General features: G+C 41.3%; 1 protein-coding gene across 1 annotated transcript in view; it reads left to right on the top strand.

Annotated features, from left to right (window-relative positions):
* The window catches only part of LOC135523435 (tetraspanin-15-like), a 33,509-nt gene extending 20,041 nt beyond the window's left edge, over window positions 1-13,468 (top strand). Inside the window, exons 6-8 of the mRNA XM_064950105.1 lie at window positions 1,961-2,011; window positions 4,971-5,087; window positions 11,460-13,468. Coding sequence (XP_064806177.1) covers window positions 1,961-2,011; window positions 4,971-5,087; window positions 11,460-11,633 — 342 coding nt within the window. The 3' untranslated portion in view covers window positions 11,634-13,468. The remainder of the gene's footprint in view (window positions 1-1,960; window positions 2,012-4,970; window positions 5,088-11,459) is intronic.
* Window positions 13,469-25,670: the final 12,202 nt, after the last annotated feature.

Genomic DNA, 25,670 nt, shown 5'->3' with positions numbered 1-25,670 from the left:
TATAGAGCAACAATTATTTTTATCAGATCCTCAGAGAGTTCTTTGCCATGAGGTGCCATGTTGAACTTCCAGTGACCAGTCAGTATGAGGGAGTGTGAGAGCGATGACACAAAATGTAACACACCTGCTCCCCATTCACACCTGAGACCTTGTAACACGAACGAGTCACATGACACCGGGGAGGGAAAATGGCTAATTGGGCCCAATTTGGACATTTTCACTTAGGGGTGTACTCACTTTTGTTGCCAGTGGTTTAGACATTAATGGCTGTGTGAGTTATTTTGAGGGGACAGACAATTTACACTGTTATACAAGCTGTACACTCACTACTTTACATTGTAGCAAAGTGTCATTTCTTCAGTGTTGTCACATGAAAAGATATATTCAAATATTTACAAAAATGTGAGGGGTGTACTCACTTTTGTGATATACTGTATATTTGTTCTTAACTGACTTGCCTAGTTAAATAAATGTTGCATTTAAAAAAAAAATATATATATATATATATATATATATATATTCAGTCAGTCAGTCAGTCGCTGGGATCTGAGATATAGTAGCAGAGAACCTTCAGGGAAAATCCCCTACCTATCTGGCTTAATGTATTCTCTTATCTCTAAACTCCAGATATTGACACCTCACAAGGCTTCACAGAAAAGTGTGAGACAAAAAATCTTGCATTGTTTGTCCACAATTCAAATCCGGTCTCTGAAAGGAGTAAATAAACAGCCTGGACCACGTTGGTCTTAGTGCTTGTCGTTTTATGCCAAGCATAAATTCGGTCTATTGACATTTCAAATGCCTGTACTTGGCAACTCTCCTGAAGTTTCCAAATTTAAAAAACAAAAACAAAATAATCCCTGTCAAAATGCCCATGGGCTGGCTATCATATCACATTTTCTCCTCCATGGTAGCTGTCATTAATGAGCAAAAGATTGAAAGACCACAGTTGCTCAGGGATATTTCTGTCAAAATACCCTCAATAATGTATACCTTTATCATTCAAGTGGAATTCATTCAAGTAAAATATAATGGACAAGTTCTAACAGCATAATTTTGTCTATAAAAAGAGGTAGGTGTCTGTTTTTGAGAGAAAAAAAGCTGAAGACAGTAGATTTCTCTGGTGTAGCTTATTCAGGGCTGCATTGATGGGTTGTGTGTTTTCCCTCACTTATTATCATCTACTGTTTGTACCTTTTAATGGATTGTGGGCCCCAGCGGTGGTTTTGGCAATGTTTAACAAGTTATTTCAACTTCCCTTTTGTTTCAAAAATGTTGAAAAACTGAGCATTCTGTAGCATTGCTTACTAATATTTAAATCAAGGTCTTAGCTAATATTTTAAATTAGGTTTATTGATTGCTCTTTTGAGCTTGTCCTCTGGCTTGATATTGGCCTACATGTCCATTAATAACATGAACATGCCGAGTTTTGCGTTCCCTAATGCGATGACTGATTTTTGTGAGCTCTCTCTCTCTGAAGGATAATAGCTATTAGCTGGACTCCCATGAGCCAAGTAGCCTGAAATCCAGAACCTGTTTTGCTGCCATTCCACTCCTTGTACTCTGTGTAATTAGCATGACAAAGAGTGGAATGTTTGCCTAGGCTACTACCCAAAGGGCCAAACTTCTAAAATAGTTCAACTACACCAGGGCTTCTGAGCCTGTTTTGACATGAGATCTAATATTTCTAACATCTGTTTAGAAGATCGACAAGTCAAAGGGTTCCCACGTTTAGACATTTTATTCACTTTCCCACAACTTTGTACACACAAGCATCAGACTGTTTTGATTCTCTGTTTGAGAAAAGCAAGTGGAGATTGTTGATTCTTAAATGCCAAATTATTTGGATAATCCTCATCAAAAGATGTATCCTAACTTCAGATATGCTTGTGTAACCTGCCAATAATGTTCAGAAATATGTTACATCCCTTTGACATAGTATTATGTTGCTCCTTTTCAGCCCAATGAAGTTGCCAACACACTATGTGGATATAAGGTCCTTGAAAATGAGGTAAGACTGTCTGATCGAGATGTTGTCTCAGTGTCTCTCACCGGCTCAATTTCTAAATGTGAAAGTCTAAATGTGAAACGTATGTGTACCGCTGTCATACAAAGGAACAGTGCCGGCCAATAACCAAAGTGTCAAATTAATCTTTGCTTTTTAAACATATCTGAAAGACCATATCACATGTATTCATAGCCGCGGGAAGTTAATTATTTTTTATTTCATTTTATTTGGATTTCTTTTAGTCCCCATTTCAACTAATCTTCCAAGAGTCCTTAAACATTAAAATACAATTTATAATACAAACACATTTTCACATATCACACTAATACAAACCTACAGAATATACTATAACATAATGACCCAATAAATACTCAATCTAAAAAAATATTGATTCTTCATCTACTACAGTCCCACAGCTTTTCTATGTATTATATTTAACTAGTTTTAAAATAATGTTTACATTTATATATTGAAAGGTTTCTAGCTTGCTCAGTTAATTTATTCCATTTCTTTATTGCTCTAAATCAAAATGTTCTTTTGCCTATTTCTCTTTTCTGTCTGGATAACGCATAGATGGTGGACAATCTATTCCTAGTATTTACGGAATGTCTGTCTCTTACCAAATGAATACCGTTGTGAATAGAACTTAGCCGTTTTAAATTATGTATATTATGAAATAAAATAAGCATGTTTTTTTTCAATTTTCTTGTTGATTGATGACCAACCAAGAACACTGTGCATGACTGCAACAGAAGAACCATATCTACACCTTAAAACAATCCAAACCCACTCCCTAATATTCTCCAAATCTCCTTGTAAAGCTTGCTGTACCTGTTGAACCGATTGTCTTGCTGCATAAATTGTAGTATCATCTGCAAATATAGTAGCTTGAGTTTTGGCTAAGGCATAGGGAAGGTCGTTGGTATATATGAAATATAGAAGTGGCCCAAGGCAGCTGCCCTGTGGTATTCCACAGTTTAACACATGAGGGGAAGAAAATTAACCATTGATATAGGTGGACTGTTTCCTGTCAGTTAGATATGACTGTACCCAATTCAATGCTACCTCCTTAAAATCATAATGCATTAATTTGGTCAAAATTATTTCATGATCCACTAAATCAAATGCTGCACTGAAATCTAACAATAGTACACCCACAAACCTGCCATTATCCATAGCATTGAGCCACTGGTCAGTCATGTCAACCAATGCAGTGGTAGTGGAATGTTTTTTACGATAAGCATGCTGATTGGCTGTAATCAGATCATTCTTTTCCATATACTCCCACATTCGTCTACTCACAATACCTTCCAATATCTTACTGAGTGTAGGGAGGAGACTAATTGGTCGACTATTGGCAGGAGTAATGGGTTCTTTGCAGTCTTTCGGAATAGGACAGTTTAGCATGCTTCCATACATTTGCAAACATCCCCTTTTCCAGTGACCAATTAAATATGTATCTCAGTGGAACTGCAATCTGTGGAGCAGCACAGCGAAGCAAAAAGTTGTCCATAAGACCATAACCTGTAGATTTACCATCAGGTAATGACTTCAATAGGTTTAACACCTCCTCCACTGACACCGTTTGCAGACTAAAAGAGCAGATCTTGTTGCTCATAATATGATCATCAATCCATTGGACAATAGCTTGTTTGGAAGAATGTATGTTTACATTGTTGCTCAGTAAATTTAATTTTCTTTGTAAAAAAAATCTGCGAAATGATTGGCAATATCAACTGGTTTTGTTATTATTCTCCTGTCAACCTCCACACTAGATGGGCATGATGAGATAGATGTAGCAAGTAAGCCCTTAACTGTGTTCCATACCTTTTTTAGAATCATTTTTACAATCAGTAAAAGCATTGCTGTAACAACTTTTTTTCCCCTTTCGATTCAATTTAACTGCATAATTACGCAATGTTCTATAATTCTGTTCATCAATTTCTAATTTTGACTTGGCTGCTAAGACTTTTGCCATATTTCTTTGAGAAAAAGCCTCACCCAGTTCATCATTAATCCATGGAGATGGACGGGCACCAACTGTACTCTTTCTTATAGGGGCATGATGGTCCATTACCTCAGTGAGCAAATCAATAAAACATTCTATAGCGTGATTTAAATCATCCTCTAGATAAATCAGCTCCCAGGGTACAGCAGCCAAATAATTTAGAAATAGTTCATGATTAAATGTTTTAATATTTCTCTTAACCACAATCCTAGGGGGTTTCTTTGGAACCTTGGTGTTCATGGTTATGGTCACAATATTATGGTCTGTCCAGCCCACTGGCATTGATCTGGATTTTAAGCATTGCAATGGTATATTACAGAAAATCAGATCAATGCATGTGTCTGAACGATGACCCAACTTAATTGATGATCTAGTAGTATCATTAACCATTTGTTTCAAATCACAGTTCTTGGCATATCTCATCAGTTTTGTTCTATTCAAATTATTGTGATCCTTCCAATTTATAGTAAAATCACCCAATACAAATACATCTCTGTTGCTATCTGTGGTCTGGTCAAACCCAGTACATAAGTCATCCAGATAGGACAGCTTAGAGCTAGGAGGTCTATACACACATCCTACCAATATGGGTGCCTGGTGAGGCAGATGTACCTGAGCCCATAGTGCCTCTATTTGACCTACATTAAGGTCATCCCTCCTCTTAAAAGGTATATGATTCTGAATGTACAGTGCTCCACCCCCACCATTCCTATTCCTGTCCCTTCTCAGTAGACTATATCCATGATTGTTGATTTGCCCATCATTTACAGATGCATCTAAATGTGTTTCGGTCAAAGCCAAAATTATGAATATTATTTATGTTGACCAAGTTAAAAACCTCATGTATTTTGTTAGGAAGGCTACAAGTAGTGGTGCTGAGGATGCTGCAGAACCCCTATCCTCATAAAGGCCTGCCATTCACATGTTTACACTACATTCTGTCCCTCCTGTCAGAGGCTGGCCTTGCAGAACGTCATCTACATCAGAGGTTGTACTGATGCTGTCTTCATCTGGCTCATGGATAACTATAAGATAATGGCAGGCTTGCTGCTTGGCATCTTATTCCCCCAGGTAAGGGTTCACCACCATGTCAGACTGACATCTGATGTTCACCAATATTACACAGTTAATGATTAACACAGCGATGTCGTGGGCTCAGAACCTTGGTTAATGGCTCTAGCAGAAGGCAGGTACAGGTTTCCACATAACGTTATGAAAAAATGCCAGTGATTATTGACAGATGGAAGGTGTTCAGTTATATTGTGAGCTCTTTCATGTGTGATTTAGGAAGTCACTTTTAGAAATTGTTTTAGTTCATAAATGTATCCTATTACACAGATTTTTTTTGTGGTGGAGTTTATCGGTTTCTATAATGGACTCATATTTATAATTTTCAGTTGAAGTTGGAAGTTTACATACACTTAGGTTGGAGGCATTAAAACTAGTTTTTCAACCACTCCACACATTTCTTGTTAACAAACTATAGTTTTGGCAAGTCGGTTTGGACATCTACTTTGTGCATGACACAAGTCATTTTTCCAACAACTGGGGGAAGGAAAAAGGGGAAGGCTTGCAAGCCGAAGAACACCATCCCAATCGTGAAGCACGGCGTTGGCAGCATCATGTTGTGGGGGTCCTTTGCTGCAGGAGGGACTGGTGCACTTCACAAAATAGATGGCATCAATGAGGAAAGAAAATTGTGGATATATCGAAGCAACATCTCAAGACATCAGTCAGGAAGTTAAAGCTTGGTCGCAAATGGGTCTTCCAAATGGACACTGACCCCAAGCATACTTCCAACGTTGTGGCAAAATGGCTTAAGAACAACAAAGTCAAGGTATTAGAGTGACCATCACAATGCCCCAACCTCAATCCTATAGAAAATTTGTGGGCAGAACTGAAAAAGTGTGTGCGAGCAAGGAGGCCTACAAACCTGACTCAGATTTACCAGCTCTGTCACGAGGAATGGGCCAGAATTCACCCAACTTATTGTGGGAAGCTTGTGGAAGGCTACCTGAAATTTTTGACCCAAGTTAAACAATTTTAAAGGCAATGCTACCAAATACTAATTGAGTGTATGTAAACTTCTGACCCACTGGGAATGTGATGAAAGAAATAAAAGCTAAAATTAAGCATTCTCTCTACTATTATTCTGACATTTCACATTCTTACAATAAAGTGGTGATCCTAACTGGCATAAGACAGAGAATCTTTACTAGTATTAAATGTCAGGAATTGTGAAACTGAGTTTAAATGTATTTGGCTAAGGTGTATGTAATCTTCCGACTTCAACTATATCTATAGTGGTCTCATCTATAGTGGTCTCATCTATAGTGGTCTCATCTATAGTGGTCTCATCTATAGTGGTCTCATCTATAGTGGTCTCATATCTTGACCAGAGAGGAGGATGCATCCTCCTTATCAGTTTCTAAACTCAGCCTCTCAGAACAAGTCATGGATTGGCACATTAGACACTGTCTATTGGTTTCCAATTCCATGTCCATATTATCAAGGACAGAGGGAAAATGGGACAAATGTGCAACATTGAATTTACACCTTCAAATTCTGTGAGCGTAGTTTCTCAGATCGTATTAAGAGCTTTTTGAGTTATTCTAGCTGTTGGCACAAATGTAACTAATAGGAGGTGACAGGGTGAAAAATGCCCTGAAATAAGGCCTGTTTTTTTTCTCGCAATTACTTCAGAACTACGGCAAGCAGCTTGGACAAAAGGTAATATTATGAAACAGGGCTCCATGAGAGTCCTTTAGGTGCCTTTTGGCAAACTCCTAGTGGGCTGTCTTGTGCCTTTTTTACTGAGGAGTGCCTTCCGTCTGGCAACTCTACCATAAAGGCCTGATTGGTGGAGGGCTTCAGAGGTGGTTGTCCTTATGGAAGGTTTTCTCATCTCAACAGAGGAACTCTGGATCTCTGTCAGTGACCATCGGGTTCTTGGTCACCTCTCTGACCAAGACCCTTCTACCCCGATTGCTCAGTTTGCCTGGGCGGCCAGCTCTAGGAAGAGTCTTGGTGGTTCCAAACGATATCTTTATTTTAAGAATGATGGAGGCCACTGTGTCCTTGGGGACCTTCAATGCTGCAGACATATTTTGGTACCCTTCCCCAGATCTGTGCCTCGACACAATCCTGTCTTTGATCTCTACGGACAATTGCTTTGACCTCATGGCTTGGGTTTTGCTCTGACGTACACTGTCAACTATGGGACCTTATATAGACAGTGGTGTGTTTTTCCAAATCATATCCAATCAATTGAATTTACCACAGGTGGAGTCCAATCAAGTTGTAGAAACATCTCAAGGATAATCAATAGAAACAGGATGCACCTGAGCTCAATTTTGAGTCTCACAGCAAAGGGTCTGAATACTTGTGTAAATTAGGTATTGTTTTTTTAATACATTTGCAAACATGTCTAAAAACCTATTTTCACCTTGTCAGTATGGGGTATTGTGTCTAGATTGATGAGCTGTTTTAAAATGTAATCCATTCAGAATAAGGCTGTAATGTAACAAACTGTGCAAAAGGCAAGGGGTCTAAATACTTTCCAAATGCGCTGTATATACATTCTGAATATGAGTGGGTTTGGCGTGCTGGATGGGCCTCCCAGTTAGGAATGCTTCTCCACTGCATAGAATACATATTTGGTTGATCTCCCCATACACATGAATTCCCTATGGAGACATAGCTTTAATTTGTTGTTTTCCACTGTCTTATAGACAGAGCAGTATTTCCACAGCAGTGAGTCTCGATGAGTGTATAACTTGTTCCACCCTTACAGCTTAGAACTAATCATGAGGCCGTTTTGGGGTAAGGGAGGTTGGGGGACATAAGCAAGAATCTTCTCAATAACTGACTTGAGCTGAATGCATTGAAGAATTCTATTGTTGTCCATGTAGGTTCGATGTTTAAGCCTCTCTGTTGAAGTGTGACCTTGATGAGTAAGGGAACCTGAAGGGCTTCGTTGTTTGTAACTTAAATGCTCATCTACCATAGCTGTGATTAGTTAGGCACTTAAGTGCAGATGAGAAGGTGTTTCATAATGGTCCCACGAGCCTTGCTTCACCACATGCTCCATAAAATGTCCTGTTAATTAGCTATGTTTTATTAGCAATATTACCACTTGTATCTTGTAGAAAAAGGGATGGAGAGCGCTATAGGGATACACCTTTGTAGATATTTAAAGATAGAGATTGTTCTTTGGTTACCAATAAGTTTGAAAATTGTATGTGTCAGTGTCTTTGAGACTTTGTTGTGAAGGACAGAATTCGTCACATGTTAATTATGTGTCCAAATGCAATCTGTTCCTCTGAAAACAAGGAATACAAATACAATTTTAAGTTTATCTAGAGAGACTTTTGTTGTTTTAAATATTAAATAATTAGAATTCTTTTGGCTACATTTTCACCTCCCCCATAATTTTGAGCCAATTAAGAAAATACTACAGATCTCCTTTCAAAACACAACCCCCTGGGCACAGATGTCATTTGTCTATCAGATGTCTATTTTCGATTTACATTCGGTTGAGTTGTCAAGTAACATGAATTCAAGTCAAAACAACAAAAAATGTCACCATGACATTGGATTTAGGTTAAAAGTTGGATGAAAAAAATATTATATTCCCTTTACTTTTAGTATATCCCAACAGTTTTCTACGTTGATTCAACGTCATCATATTTAATAACTATATACAGTACCAGTCAAAAGTTTGGACACACTTACTCCTTACAGGGTTTCTTTATTTTTACTACACAAATGGGTTGAATACTTATTGACTCAAGACATTTCAGGGTTGTTTCATTTTGAATTAACTGGTAAAAAAAATGTTTTTTAAACATAATTCCACTTTGACATTATGGTAAGCCCCAGTGACCAATAATTTAAGTTGAATTACTTTTAAGTTCAGGCTGTAACACAACAAAATGTGGCAAAAGTAAAGTGGTGTGAATACTTTCTGAAGGCCCTGTAGATGGTTCCCCATATTTACAATCACATGTAGCATTGGAGGGAACACAACTTGGAGGGTATTGACTAAAGACAGTATTAACTAAAGACAGTATTGACTAAAGACAGTATTGACAGTATTGACTAAAGACAGTATTGACTAAAGACAGTATTGACTAAAGACAGTATTGACTAAAGACAGTATTGACTAAAGACAGTATTGACAGTATTGACTAAAGACAGTATTGACTAAAGACAACTATTTTTCACAGTAAGTGGCTCTAAAAAGGGTTAAGTCTTCTGACTGGCACTTTTAATCAATAAGTCCATTGTCTACTCACTTTCTATTGATTGGAAGGAGCTGTGGCTGCCTGTCTCTGGGAATAAATGATGATCTCTACCACCTGAAGCTATAGTATATGTAGGCAAGAGTGAGTCGTCGAATCAAGTCTTTCCCTGAGATCCCATGTTATTGATTTGAGGGTATTTCGATTGAGCTACTAATGCTTTATTGATGTTGCCACATAGGATTAATCATTCAATGTAATCTAGTCATTTGAACAATCCTCCCACATACTGTACATTATATACTTTGAGACTGTCGGATAAAATGAGGTTGGTTTTCATAGACGGGTTGGTTGTTGAGCAGCAAACCCGTTTTATGCGCGACTATGGGGTTAAACAGACAGGGTTGGTTTAGATTGTTGACAATGAAAATGTAAATACATTTGCACAAATCAGTACTTGTCTCTCAAATACATTGTTACAACTGGTGGCTAGTTAGCGAATTTGAGTTAAAACACCTCAAAACAAGACATCAACAACAAGATAAAACTAGCTGAAACGAGGCACCTACGATTCCTCACATGGCAGCTTCTTGTCATTGTTGCTCGCTATCTGGCCATCCAGAATGACAACAACACATGGACTTCTGCACATCGTTTTCGAGAAGTTGTCAGATACCTGTTTATTTGAAACAGGCCAAGGTTGAACAGGTGGACAGACAGCATTAAGATTTGATTAGCCATCTGTTCAAGACTTTTCTTATGTCTGAGTTTCAGACCCCTCAGTCAATGAGTTATGAAACTAAAATGATATAGCTGACTTGACTTGCTGGCTACAGCACTTCTACTGATGTTATGTTGAATACTTTCAACATACACCCACAAGGATACCGTCTAAGAGGTTGCTGACAGTAAGAGAACATAATGTAGCTTAAGCTCTAGAATCTGCACAAGCTGTGGCTGTCTGTTCATAGATCATTGTAGCTGTCGTCTGTCTCAGGTCTGTGCTTTTGATTAAATGCATGCTTCAGATAATTTTAACGTTTTTGAAATGTATTTTGTATCAAGGACAAAATGTCATGATGTGAAACAGAACAAATTGCTTATTGACAACCACCTCCCCCAGTGGTCGGTAATGCACTGTAGATCCAAAGTACCCCAATCTTTCTCACTCAACATCAACAAAACAATGGAGATGATCGTGGACATCAGGAAACAGCAGAGGGAGCACCCCCCTATCCACATCGAAGGGACAGCAGTGGAGAAAGTGGAACGTTTTAAGTTCCTCAGCATACACATCAACGACAAACTCAAATAGTCCACCCACACAGACATTGATGAAGAAGGCGCAACAGCACCTCTTCAACCTCCGGAGGATGAAATGTGGCTAGTCACCAAAAACCCTGACTAACTTTAACAGATCCACAATCGAGAGCATCCTGTCGGGCTGTACGGCAACTGCTTCGCCCTCAACCGCAAGGCTCTCCAGAGGGTGGTGCGGTCTGCACAACGCATCACCGGGGGGCAAACTACCTGCCCTCCATGACACCTACAGCACCCCGATGTCACAGGAAGGCAAAAAGGATACTCAAAGACAACAACAACCCAATCCACTGCCTGTTCACACCGCTACCATCCAGAAGGCGAGGTCGGTACAGGAGGGACCGAGAGACTGAAGAACAACTTCTATCTCAAGGCCATCTGACTGTTCAACAGCTATCACTAACTCAGAGGCTGCTGCCTCCACTGAGACCCTGTCACTGGCCACTGTAACAAATGGATCACTAGTCACTTTAAACAATGCCACTTTAAATAATGCCACTTTAATAATGTTTACATATCTTACATTACTCATATCAGATGTATATACTGTATTTTATACCATCTATTGCACCTTGCCTATGCCGCTCGGCCATCGCTCATCCATATACTTACATGTACATATTCTCATTCACCCCTTTAGATTTGTTTGTATTAGGTAGTTGTTGGGGAACTGTGAGATTACTTGTGAGATATTACTGCACAGTCAGAACCAGAAGCACAAGCATTTCGCTACACTTGTTTTAACATCTGCTAACCATGTGTATGTGACAAATACAATTTGATTTGACATTGAACTAGTGCTTGCTAAAGCAAGGTCATCTTCAACAAGGGTGTAGTTCAATACTCTATTTCGCATCTCTGAATCTCCTTGTGTTTGCAGTTCTTGGGCGTGATCATTAGCTGGCTCTACATCACACGAGTGGAGGATGCCATTGCTGAGTATGGTAACTACCAGGATGGACTGCTGGACGCAGGGGACAGTGATGGCTTCAGGGAACCCAAGAAGCAGAGCAGAATGGCCAAATGTTGCAGGTGCATGCCAGAGATCGACTGAGTGTGCCTCATGTTATCTAACTAGCCTAAAACACTGCTGTGCCTGCCTCAGCCTTCCAACACACTGGAGCTATCAGCGCGAGTTTTACAACCACTGTTCAGAGACCTTTTTAGTGTGTGTTTTTGGTTCTATTCAGGGATTATTTTTTTTCAGGGGCTCATTTATTAAGGTGTTATTAGGATGGAAGGGTATACATACCGGTATGTGCGGGTGCTGTGTGAAAAATAAATGGCTTTTTATTATTATTATTATTTTTCCTCATTGGTGAAGTATCAATTTTATATATAGATTTACAGCAAAAACATTTAACATTTTCTGTAATACTAAATACAAATATGTAGCTCACTAGCCAGCCCCTCATAGGAATACTAATATTTCAATCATTATTACCTCAGACTCCTGTATTGATGCCAATTAATTAAATGGGACATTTTTAGCTGTTCAAAGAGATATTTTCTATGGTGAATTTTATGGAGGGTACCTACCTTGATTTTTCATAATCATTGGAGATGTCATGGGTTCAACACATTTAAAGGAGTAGTTCAGGATTTTGGTAATGAGGCCTTCCATCTACTTCCCCAGAGTCCGATTAACTGGTGGATACCATTTGTATGTACCTGCATGCAGTTTTAAGGAAGTTATTAAATAGCATTAGCACAATTGTTATCTAGCATTAGCGCAATGACTGGATGCTAGCTGTTCGCATAAACTTCCAGTCATTGCGCTAACGCTAGTTAGCCTTGGCTCGCGAAACTACCTAGACTTCCATGAGTTCATCTGACTCTGGGGAAGTAAATAAAGGGCCTCTGCTAAAATAACGAACTATCCCTTTAATGGTTTAGGTGAGTAAAAATCAAATGAACTTACAGTAAGTTTATGATCAGTCAGACAATGTGGCTTCATTTGAGTTAAGAATACCAACGTCGTTAATGATGTACAGCATACACATGGTCTATTGCCCACATTTTATTAGGATTTTGTACTGTTAAATGGTTTATGGCTTTGCTCAGTCAGTGACATTTACCTGTTGTGGGATCTGCTAGTGAGCCTCTTAAGCTCTTTGCAGAGCAGCATCATGTACTTGGTATTCCTGCCAATGATTGTATACAGTATCAGTCAAAAGTTTGGACACCTACTCATTCCAGGGTTTTTCTTTATTTTTTTACTATTTTCTACATCGTAGAATAATAGTGAAGACATCAACTATGAAATAACACATGGAATCATGTAGTAACCAAAAAAGTGTTAAACAAATCAAAATAATTTTTGGGGTTACTACATGATTCCACGTGTGTTATTTCATAGTTTTTTGATGTCTTCACAAAACCCTCAATGAGTAGGTGTGTCCAAACTTTTGACTGGTACTGTATGTCTGTTAAAAGCATGGTCGTATGGGATTGCATGCCTAGTTTTAAAGGCTAACTGTTACCTACTTATTCAGACCACAAGTGCAATCCGCAGCCTGTTTCTATGAAAAAGGACTAAATGAGGTGGTTCTCCTGAGACATACCGATGAATGACTCAATCCATCCACACCAAATGGGAAGTTAAACAAATGGTCAACTTATTTTCAAACTAATTTTTGACTCAAATTACATCAAATGAATGTCAGTCAAAACTATTGATTCTGTATTTGTGACAAACTTTTAAGGTGCCATCAGATCTTTCATTTTTTTAGATCTTGCTTTAAAATCTTCTTACTGTTAGTTGTGGTGGCGGTTATAAAGTTGTCTTTTTATATGCTGTTTATTTTTTTTTTGTGTGAGCTCACTGTAATACTTTTGAACATTATATAGCGATCTGGTGAATAAATCAATCATATTTACAGTCCTGTTGAGCAGCCTCGGTAGTGGTGTTTTTCGTTGCTCTTCCTGTCTTGCTGGTTTGTCTGCCTATGCTGAGGGCGTCCGGCTGTGACACTAAATATTTGACTCTTTCATGGAGCCCAGCCCACCCAGAATAACCCTTGGTGTAATTGTTATTCTCTGTCCCACTACAAACCCATTACAGTCATCATGAGTATACTTTACCCTCTTCAACATTTTCAAACACTTTTCTAACACAAAACCCTTGTTAGTTTTTTCCATGATGCCTTCAGTTTTTCTTAAGACAAATACTGACATTTCTCCTAGAAATGTATGCTGAAATGTGTACTGAGCCTTTTTTTATAGGTGTAGACATTCTTGCATGGTCTTTGTCATGACATCAAAGCACGTCCAGTACCCTCCCCCTCTCTCCCTTGGCTTTCACTGTTCTTTGTCTCTTTACCCTTCACTCACAATGAACATTGGAGGTAAAATGCTATGTACTGTTAGTGCTCCAATGAGTAAATGGCCATAAGTACAGATGAAACATCCAAATGACCATGAAGGACACCTAGAAAGTACTTTATAGCTTGTGATGACACTATTCAGCACTTGACCCCTTAACGACAGGATCATTTCACTTGATATTTATGTTACGTAATGTATGAATCGGGATTTGGTACACTTATTCAAATGTTTGTACAAATGTGTGATAGCCTGTCATTATTTGGCCCTGCCAGCAACTCTGCAATTTTAACAGCAAAATATTAAAAATCAAATCAAAGTTTGTCAGGTACGCCAAATACAACAGGTGTAGAACCTACAGTGAAATTCTTACTTACAAGCCCTAACCAACCGTGCAATTTTTAATAAGTAAAAAATAGGTATTAGATAAATAATATGTAGTTAAAGAAATACAGAATAAAAAGAAAACAGTCAAATGACAGTGAACATTTCTCATGTTCAACATTTTTTTTGTCAGCTTTTGGATTTTGTACAACGGAGCATCTGGGGAAATTCTATTTTAATCAGGTAAGTTCTGAAAATGGCCTGCAGCTAAAATCTGTACCCTTCTTTCCAGAGGAAGAATTGGGCCCTCAAGCTATCCTTCTGCTGTCACATTTGAGAGATACTCATTGGGAATGTATTTATTTTTTCAGAAATGGTGCCCTGGACCCACAGGATTTCTGTGGCACAACAATCAATTGTTATTTTGTTTACACCACAAATCAAGCTCTAAGGATGGCACACACTCAATCATATACAGCCTTGGTGTCTTCCAGATTACCAACAGAGTTTGTGGGAACAAATGGCTTGTTTTGTCTGCAGTTAAATGGTTCTTAAAGTGGAAATTTGGCACATCTTTCGGGGTTGTTATAGATCTCAGACAACACTCATCCGCTCTGCTTCCCAGGGACTCCTATTCATCATTACTGTCTGTAGGACACCCATCCTCATCCTGACCACCACTGATATACTGATGGACTTTTAGAGGACATCAAATGCATTGAGGACAAAAAGCATGTAGAATGACATCTAACATATTTATATTAGTATCCAATGTGTGTCATACTACTGTAAATACCCAGTCATGTCTTGAAAAATAACGTCAATTATTGGCTAAAAATGAATGTGATATTTCTTATCGGGATTTTTTTAAACCATTATTTAACTAGGCAAGTCAGTTAAGAACAAATTCTTATTTACAATGATGGCCAACGCCGGCCAAACCCAGAAGACGCTGGGCCAATTGTGCGCCTCCCTATGGGACTCCCAATCACAACCAGTTGCATACAGCTTGATAACCCCATGGTACTGCTGGAGTTTTTCACTCAGTGGGGTGGAGTCAGTCATCGTATTTGTCATGTTTGTCTGATGATGTTGTACCTGCCCTAGAAGAGACATCTTCATCTGTGGCGATGTTGCTATGGCTACTGTAAAACAAATAGTGGGAGCTTAATACGTCAAAGGATGCATAGATGGCAGAATGCCCATCACTTCACCCTCTACACATAGTTGGACTAATGCCCATCACTTCCCATCAATGTATAGATACACAAAACTGATTGTTTAACCTTTCTAGTGGAAACACCTCGACAACATTCCTCTGAAAAGGCATCATGCGAAATTCAAAAATATATTTTAGAAATATGTAACTTTCACACATTAACAAGTCCAATATGGCAAATGAAAGATAAACATCTTGTTAATCTACTCATCGTGTGTAACGTCGGCATAGTGATGGGTGTGGAGTCAGACGCAGAGAGCAGATGGTAGATGGGAAAAAACGCTTTAATGTCCTCAAGCACAGTATCAGGTACAAACATGGGTGAAGACCAAAACACAGGCGCAAAAAAACCAAAACCACTGTTACCAAAATACCGGTTTGCGAAAACCCAAAAGTACACAAACACCACTAACGTAAAATAACCACAAGCCCGCACAAACACCAGCGGGCTAAACGAACTTAAATAACACCCATCCCAAAACCACAACAAGGAACAGGTGAAAACAATTAGACAAAAACAAACGAAAAGGAAAAAGGGATCGGTGACAGCTAGTAGACCGGCGACGACGACCACCGAGCGCCACCTGAGCAGAAAGGGAAGCCACCTTCGGTGGTATTCGTGACATCGTGTCCGATTTCAAAAATGCTTTACAGCGAAAGCACAACATATGATTATGTTAGATCATAGCCAAGTCCAAAAAAACAGCCATTTTTCCAGCCAAAGATAGGAGTCACAAAAAGCAGAAATATAGATAAAATTCATCACTAACCTTTGATGATCTTCATCAGATGACACTCATATGACACTGAAAATATTACCAACTTGTGTCCTATTGTGGAATTCTACTTACCTGGGATAATAAAATGCCCTTATCCCAGAGTCCACCTACTGTGTCTGTGTCTCTGTCCATAACGAAACTCCCTCACCAGGGACCGGGATGTCTCTCCATAACAACCGGGATGTCTCTCCATAACAACCCTCACTCGTAAGGGACCAGGATCTCTCTCCATAACAACCCTCCCTCACCAGGGACCAGGATCTCTCTCCATAACAACCCTCCCTCACTAGACACCAGGATCTCTCCCCATAACAACCCTCCCTCACCAGGGACCAGGATCTCTCTCCATAACAACCCTCCCTCACTAGACACCAGGATCTCTCCCCATAACAACCCTCACTCACCAGGGACCAGGATCTCTCCCCATAACAACCCTCCCTCACCAGACACCAGGATCTCTCTCCATAACAACCCTCCCTCACCAGGGACCAGGATCTCTCTCCATAACAACCCTCCCTCACCAGGGACCAGGATCTCTCTCCATAACAACCCTCCCTCATCAGGGACCAGGATCTCTCTCCATAACAACCCTCACTCACCAGGGACGGGGATCTCTCTCCATAACAACCCTCACTCACCAGGGACGGGGATCTCTCCCCATAACAACCCTCCCTCACTAGACACCAGGATCTCTCTCCATAACAACCCTCCCTCACCAGGGACGGGGATCTCTCCCCATAACAACCCTCCCTCACTAGACACCAGGATCTCTCCCCATAACAACCCTCCCTCACTAGACACCAGGATCTCTCTCCATAACAACCCTCCCTCACCAGGGACGGGGATCTCTCCCCATAACAACCCTCCCTCACTAGACACCAGGATCTCTCCCCATAACAACCCTCCCTCACTAGACACCAGGATCTCTCCCCATAACAACCCTCCCTCACTAGACACCAGGATCTCTCTCCATAACAACCCTCCCTCACCAGGGACCAGGATCTCTCTCCATAACAACCCTCCCTCACCAGGGACCAGGATCTCTCTCCATAACAACCCTCCATCAGGGACCAGGATCTCTCTCCATAACAACCCTCCCTCACCAAGCACAAGGATCTCTCTCCATAACAACCCTCCCTCACCAGGGACGGGGATCTCTCTCCATAACAACCCTCTCTCACCAGGGACCAGGATCTCTCTCCATAACAACCCTCCCTCACCAGGGACGGGGATCTCTCTCCATAACAACCCTCTCTCACCAGGGACCAGGATCTCTCTCCATAACAACCCTCACTCACCAGGGACGGGGATCTCTCTCCATAACAACCCTCACTCACCAGGGACGGGGATCTCTCCCCATAACAACCCTCCCTCACCAGGGACCAGGATCTCTCTCCATAACAACCCTCCCTCACCAGGGACGGGGATCTCTCCCCATAACAACCCTCCCTCACTAGACACCAGGATCTCTCTCCATAACAACCCTCCCTCACCAGGGACCAGGATCTCTCCCCATAACAACCCTCCCTCACTAGACACCAGGATCTCTCCCCATAACAACCCTCCCTCACCAGGGACGGGGATCTCTCTCCATAACAACCCTCCCTCACCAGGGACCAGGATCTCTCTCCATAACAACCCTCCCTCACCAGGGACGGGGATCTCTCCCCATAACAACCCTCCCTCACCAGGGACCAGGATCTCTCTCCATAACAACCCTCCCTCACCAAGCACAAGGATCTCTCTCCATAACAACCCTCCCTCACCAGGGACGGGGATCTCTCCCCATAACAACCCTCCCTCACCAGGGACCAGGATCTCTCTCCATAACAACCCTCCCTCACCAGGGACCAGGATCTCTCTCCATAACAACCCTCCCTCACCAGGGACGGGGATCTCTCCCCATAACAACCCTCCCTCACCAGACACCAGGATCTCTCTCCATAACAACCCTCCCTCACCAGGGACCAGGATCTCTCTCCATAACAACCCTCCCTCACCAGGGACGGGGATCTCTCCCCATAACAACCCTCCCTCACCAGGGACCAGGATCTCTCTCCATAACAACCCTCCCTCACCAAGCACAAGGATCTCTCTCCATAACAACCCTCCCTCACCAGGGACGGGGATCTCTCCCCATAACAACCCTCCCTCACCAGGGACGGGGATCTCTCTCCATAACAACCCTCCCTCACTAGACACCAGGATCTCTCTCCATAACAACCCTCCCTCACTAGACACCAGGATCTCTCCCCATAACAACCCTCCCTCACCAGGGACCAGGATCTCTCTCCATAACAACCCTCCCTCACTAGACACCAGGATCTCTCTCCATAACAACCCTCCCTCACTAGACACCAGGATCTCTCTCCATAACAACCCTCCCTCACCAGGGACCAGGATCTCTCCCCATAACAACCCTCCCTCACCAGACACCAGGATCTCTCTCCATAACAACCCTCCCTCACCAGGGACGGGGATCTCTCCCCATAACAACCCTCCCTCACCAGGGACCAGGATCTCTCTCCATAACAACCCTCCCTCACCAAGCACAAGGATCTCTCTCCATAACAACCCTCACTCACCAGACACCAGGATCTCTCTCCATAACAACCCTCCCTCACCAGGGACCAGGATCTCTCTCCATAACAACCCTCCCTCACCAGGGACGGGGATCTCTCCCCATAACAACCCTCTCTCACCAGGGACCAGGATCTCTCTCCATAACAACCCTCCCTCACCAGGGACGGGGATCTCTCCCCATAACAACCCTCTCTCACCAGGGACCAGGATCTCTCTCCATAACAACCCTCTCTCACCAAGCACAAGGATCTCTTTCCAAAACATAGCATGTGGGATGAATTGTGTGATTAATAACACCTGCACTTGTCTTTTCTTACTAGCACTGACTCTATTGAGGAAAAATTTGAAATACTATGACTGAGATGGTGAGATCGCACTGCAGTGGATAGCAGTCATTTTACAGGCTCCTGACCGATTCTACTCTCTGCATTGTTGGGAGGGGCCCGTAAGTACACATTTCACTGTTAGTCTACACTTGTTGTTTACAAAGCAAATGAAAAATAACATTTGATTTGATAGGTGGTTGTCTCCCCCAGCTACCTTAAGATGCATGCACTAACTGTAAATTACTAAAATGTAATATAATGTGGATTCACTCGCTGTCCTCGCTCTAGCTTGCTATTTTGATTAAGCAGGACTCAGTCACACTATTCGCTGTCCCAATGTCACCCTGGGATTCCAAGGACCGAGAGACGCACCTTCTGTTTGCTTTACAATTTCTTGTCATGGCCCATACTGTTTGAACTGGGAGATTAAGAGGCATGACAAGTGTGGTTAAATTAGAATCGTGGGTCTGCATTTTACTGTTTGATAAAACAGCGACAGACAACAGTGGAGACTAAAATTACCTTGAAAACCTAACAGGACTTAGATAACCACCCTTGGTTGATGATTGTGTTGGGTAATGCATCTCTTATCCACCCACAACCAGAACATCAACTGTTACCCATCAAGAAATGGTGTTAGTTGTTCTAACTTAAAGGAACCGATTAGATTTTCCTTTGAAACTCTGCAACTCTCTGTTGGCTGGGCACCCCGCTTGTGCCATCAAACCCCTGCAAGTAATCCCGAACGCCGCAGCCCGCTTGGTGTTCAACCTTCCCAAATTCTCCCATGACACCCCGGTCCTTCGCACACTGCTGGCTTCCAGTCAAATGTTGCATCCACTACAAGACCATGGTGCTTGCCTACAGAGCAGACCCTCCGTACCTTCAGGCTATGCTCAAAACCTACACTCCAACCTGAGCAATCCGTTCTGTCACCTCTGGTCTCTTGTCCGTCCTGTGATTTGTGATTGTCTCAGCCAGCTACAGTACTGAAGATGAATGCCTTGTATGTTGCTATGAATAATACTGTCTGCTAAATTACTGAAATGTTAATGTATCTCTGTAAATACAGTACCAGTCAAAAGTTTGGACACACCTACTCATTCAAGGGTTTTTCTACATTGTAGAATAATAGCGAAGACATCAAAACTATGAAATAATGCATACGGAGTAACCATGTAGTAACCAAAAAAAAGTGTTAAACAATTTAAAATATATTTTATATTTGAGATTCTTCAAAGTAGTCATCCTTTGCCTTGGTGACAGCTTTACACACTCTTGGTATTCTCTCAACCAGCTTCACCTGGAATGCTTTTCCAACAGTCTTAAAGGAGTTCCCACATATGCTGAACACTTGTGGGCTGCTTTTCCTTTACTCTGCGGTCCAACTCATCCCAAACCATCTCAATTGGGGTTGGGTGATTGTGGAGTACTGTATATGTGAATGAAAGGCATGCAAAATGTTATCTGACAATAGAGTATTTGTTAATATACTTAGAAATTGTTTATTTGATAATGTTGTTTAATACGGCGATATGGTACCACTTATAGATTTTGGGCTATGTCAGGTATAAACCACTCCGGTACCTAGAGTGCATTCGGAAAGTATACAGACCCCTTCACTTTTTCCACATTTTGTTACATTACAGCCTTATTCTAAAATGGATTAAATATTTTCCCCCCTCATCAATCTACACACTGCACACCCCATAATGACAAAGCAAAAACTGATTTTTAGAAATGTTTGCAAATTTATTACAATAACAAAAAAATGAAATATCACATTTACATAAGTATACAGACCCTTTACTCAGTACTTTGATGAAGCACCTTAGGCAGCGATTACAGCCTCGAGTCTTCTTGGGTATGACACTACAAGCTTGACACACCTGTTTTTGGGGAGTTCCTCCCATTCTTCTCTGCAGATCTGCAGATCCTATCAAGCTCTGTCAGGTTAAATGATATTGCCAACTACTTTAATTAATATTTTAATTGGCAAGATAAGCAAACTTAGGGATGACATGCCAGCAACAAACACTAACACTACACATCCAAATATATAGGACCAAATTATGAAAGACAAGAATTGTACTTTTGAATTCCGTAAAGTCAGTGTGGAAAAGGTGAAAAGATTATTGTTGTCTATCAACAATGACAAGCTACCGGGGTCTGACAATCTGAGTGAAAAATTACTGAGGATAATAGCAGACAATAAGCCTACCAGAGAGCGTGTGCCCTCAGCCCTGGAGGGAAGCTAAGTCATTCCACTACCCAAGAGTAGTAAAGCCCCCTTTACTGGCTCAAATAGCCAACCAATCAGCCTGTTACCAACCCTTAGTAAACTTCTGGAAAAAAAGGGTGTTTGACCAGATACAATGATATTTCACAGTAAACAAATTGACAACAGAATTTCAGCACACTTATAGGAAAGGACACTCAACAAGCACAGCACAGCACTTACACAAATGACTGATGATTGGCTGAGAGAAATTGATGATCAAATGATTGTGGGGGCTGTCTTGTTTGACTTCAGTGCAGCTTTTGACATTATCGATCACAGTCTGTTGCTGGGAAAATGTATGTGTTATGGCTTTACACACCCTGCTATAATGTGGATAAAGAGTTACTTGTCTAACAGAACACAGAGGGTGTTCTTTAATGGAAGCCTCTCAAATATAATCCAGTTAGAATCAGGAATTCCCAGGGCTAGCTGTTTAGTCACTTTGCTTTTTTCAATTTTTACTAACGACATGCCACTGACTTTGAGTCGAGCCAGAGTGTCTATGTATGCGGATGACTCAACACTATATACGTCAGCTACTACAGCGACTGGAATGACTGCAACACTCAACAAAGAGCTGCTGTTAGTTTCAGAGTGGGTGGCAAGTAATAAGTTAGCCCTAAATATTTCTACAACTAAAAGCATTGTCTTTGGAACAAAATACTCACTAAACCCTAAACCTCAACTAAATCTTGTAATAAATAATGTGGAAATTGAGCAAGTTGAGATGACTAAACTGCTTAGAGTAACCCTAGATTGTAAACTGTCATGGTCAAAACATATTGATGCAGTAGTAGCTAAGATGGGTAGAAGTCTGTCTCTAATAAAGTGATGCTCTGCCTTAACAACACTATCAACAAGGCAGGTTCTACAGGCCCTAGTTTTGTTGCACCTTGGCTACTGTTCAGTCGTGTGGTAAGGTGCCACAAAAAAGGACTTAGTAAAATTGCAATTGGCTCACAGCTGGCCCTTGGATGTACACAAAGCGCTAATATTAATCATATGCATGTCAATCTCTCCTGGCTCACTTTTATTTATGAGAGGTATTGACATGTTGAATGCACCGAGCTGTCTGTCTAAACTACTGGCACACAGCTCGGACACCCATGCATACCCCACAAGACATGCCACAAGAGGTACCTTCACAATCTCCAAGTCCAGAACAGTCTATGGGAGGCACACAGTACTACATAGAGCCATGATTACATGGAACTCTATTCCACATCAAGTAACTGATGCAAGCAGTAAAATTAGATTTAAAAAACCTTATGGAACAGCGGGGACTGTGAAGCAACACAAACATTGGCACAGACACATGCATACACACACACACGATAACATACGCCCTATACATACACATGGATTTAGTACTGTAGCTATGTGGTAGTGGTGGAGTAGGGGCCTGAGGGCACACAGTGTGTTGTGAAATCTTTGAATGTATTAGAATGTTTTTAAAATTGTATAAACTGCCTTAACTTTGCTGGACCCCAGGAAGAGTTTGGCAGCAGCTAATGGGGATCGATTATAAATACAAATACAAATGGGGAGCATCGCTGCACAGCTATTTTCAGTTTTCAGGTCTCTCCAGAGATGTTCAATCGGTTTCAAGCCCGGGCTCTGGCTGGGCCACTCAAGGACATTCAGAGACTTGCCAACCCCTATTATTTCACATAATTTAATGTCTAAGAATGTGTGCTTAGGGTCATTGCCTTGTTGGAAGGTGAACCTTCGCCCTAGTCTGAGGTCCTGAGCAGGTTTTCATCAAGGATCTTTCTCTACTTTGCTCCGTTCATCTTTCCCTCGATCCTGACTAGTCTCCCAGTCCCTGCCGCTGAAGAGCATCCCCACATTTTTATTGAACCTTTATTTATCTAGGCAAGCCAGTTAAGAACAAATTCTTATTTGAGTTTATTTTTATTTTTATTTTTACAGGGACAGTGCACATTAATCAACGTTTCAGTAAAAGTGCCGGTTTTAGCCAGCCGGCTAATTTTCAACCGCAGTCCCTGGGCAGGTTATTAAAAACAATTACAATATAGGCAATAGCAACATAGAACAAGCAAGACATAGCAACATAGGACAAGCAAGACATAGCATACAGACAGAGCAACATAGGACAAGCAAGACGTAGCATACAGACAGAGCAACATAGAACAAAAAGCAGCAAGACAAAATTCATAAAAGCAACAAAGAGTTTCCACACCTCACAAGCGACAGACAACAGACAACATGGAAAGCGGCAACACACAGCTAGGGACCATGTTCACAAATCTGATTGACCTTTAGCCATGTCTTCAAGCATTTTGTGAAAGTGTGATATGTGGTGCAGTTATGTGTGTCTGATGGCAGTGTATTCCAGACATGGGAAGCTCTCACAAAGAATGCAGATTTACTAAAGGTGCTTTTCCTTAGGGGAACTATACAGTCACCTCTCATGGCAGACCTTGTGGATGTGCTGCCATATGTCTGGGTTTTCTGTTTAACAAAAATAGTGAGTGGAGGGGGAGCCAGGCCATTAAGGATCTTGAATACAAGACATGCGTCGGTGTATTGCACAAGATTTTCCCAACTCAAGAGCTCATGCTTTCTAAGGATGTGACAATGATGATGGCTATTGGGCTTCCTATCAAGCACTTTGAGAGCCTGTTTGTAGACAGACTGAATAGGTTTTAATGTTGTACAGCAAGCTTGGGCCCAACTAGTCAAGCAGTATGTTAAGTGGGGGAGTATCATAGAGTTGAAGTACAGTTTTGCTACCTCTGTAGTCAAACAATTTCGTATAAATTGGAAATTAGCTAGGTTGAATTTAGTTATTTGAATTACCTTTTTCACATGCTTTTTAAAAGAGAGGTTGGAATCAAGTATGATGCCAAGGTACTTAAAATCGGATACCACCTGGAGCTTCTCCCCTGACACATAGACATCTAGAATGACAGCCTACGAACAGTGGGTTAAATGCTGCCTTGTTCAGGGGCAAAACGACAGATTTTTACCTTGTCATCTCAGAGATTCGATCTAGCAACTTTTCGGCTACTGGCTCTAACCACTAGGCTACCTGCCGCCCATCATGATGCTGCCACCACCATGCTTCACCATAGGGATGGTGCCAGATTTCTTCCAGACGTGACGGTTGGCATTCAGGACAAAGAGTTCAATCTTGGTTTCATCAGACCAGAGAATCTTGTTTCTCATGGTCTGAGTCTTTTAGATGCCTTTTGGCAAACTCCAAGCGGGCTGTCATGTGCCTTTTACTGAGGAGTGGCTTCTGTTGGTCAACACCATAAAGGCCTGATTGGTGGAGGGCTGCAGAGATGGTTGTCATTCTGGTTCTCCCATCTCCACAGAGGAATTGGACCTCTGTCAGAGTGACCACCGGGTTCTTGGTCACCTCCCTTCCGATTGCTCAGTTTGACCGGACGGCCAGCTCTAGGAAGAGTCTTGGTGGTTCCAAACTTCTTCCATTTAAGAATGATGAACCTGAGGTATCAGCTATTATGCTGCAAGGATTCTCTTAGAATGCCGGGGATCTATGTATTTCAGAACTACACTGTACGTTCCATGTGTGGAACCTAACCTCTTGGTTTAAACTGAGCTTTTTTGTTTAATTTCTGTTTGTGTAAGTTAGTTTAAAATGTATGTATTGAGAGATGCAATGATGGCGATGGGGTGAGAGAAGCACCGAGCGGGAAGAGGAAAATGGTGTACGTATGTATGGGTGTGTATGTGTGTGTGTGCGTGCATGCGCGTATGTATGCGTATGTGTGTGTATATGCATGGGTATATGTATGTATATGTATGTGTGTGTATGTATGTATGTGTGTATATATATGTGCGTAGATGTGTGTAAGTGGGTGCTGTTTTTCTTGTTTTTGTTCTGTGTGCTTTGTCTCTGTTGTTGTATCTCTTAATATGGGTGAAAATTGTGAAATTCCAATAAAAATACTGTTACAAGAATGATGGAGGCCACTGTGTTCTTGAGGACCTTCAATGCTGCAGACCTTTTTTGGTACCCTTCTCCAGATCTGTGCCTCGACACAGTCCTGTCTCGGAGCTCAACGGATAATTCCTTTCACCTCATGACTTGGTTTTTGCTCTGACATGCACTGTCAACTGTGGGACCTTATATAGACAGGTGGGTGTATTTCCAAATCATATCCAATCAAATGAATTTACCACAGATGGACTCTAGCCACATTGTAGAATCATCTTAAGGATGATCAATGGAAACAGGATGCACCTTAGCTCAATTTCGAGT

This window comes from Oncorhynchus masou, chromosome 31 (assembly GCF_036934945.1).
Source record: "Oncorhynchus masou masou isolate Uvic2021 chromosome 31, UVic_Omas_1.1, whole genome shotgun sequence".
In the NCBI taxonomy this organism is placed as follows: Eukaryota; Metazoa; Chordata; class Actinopteri; order Salmoniformes; family Salmonidae; genus Oncorhynchus; species Oncorhynchus masou.
This window is presented reverse-complemented; position numbering and strand designations above follow the sequence as displayed.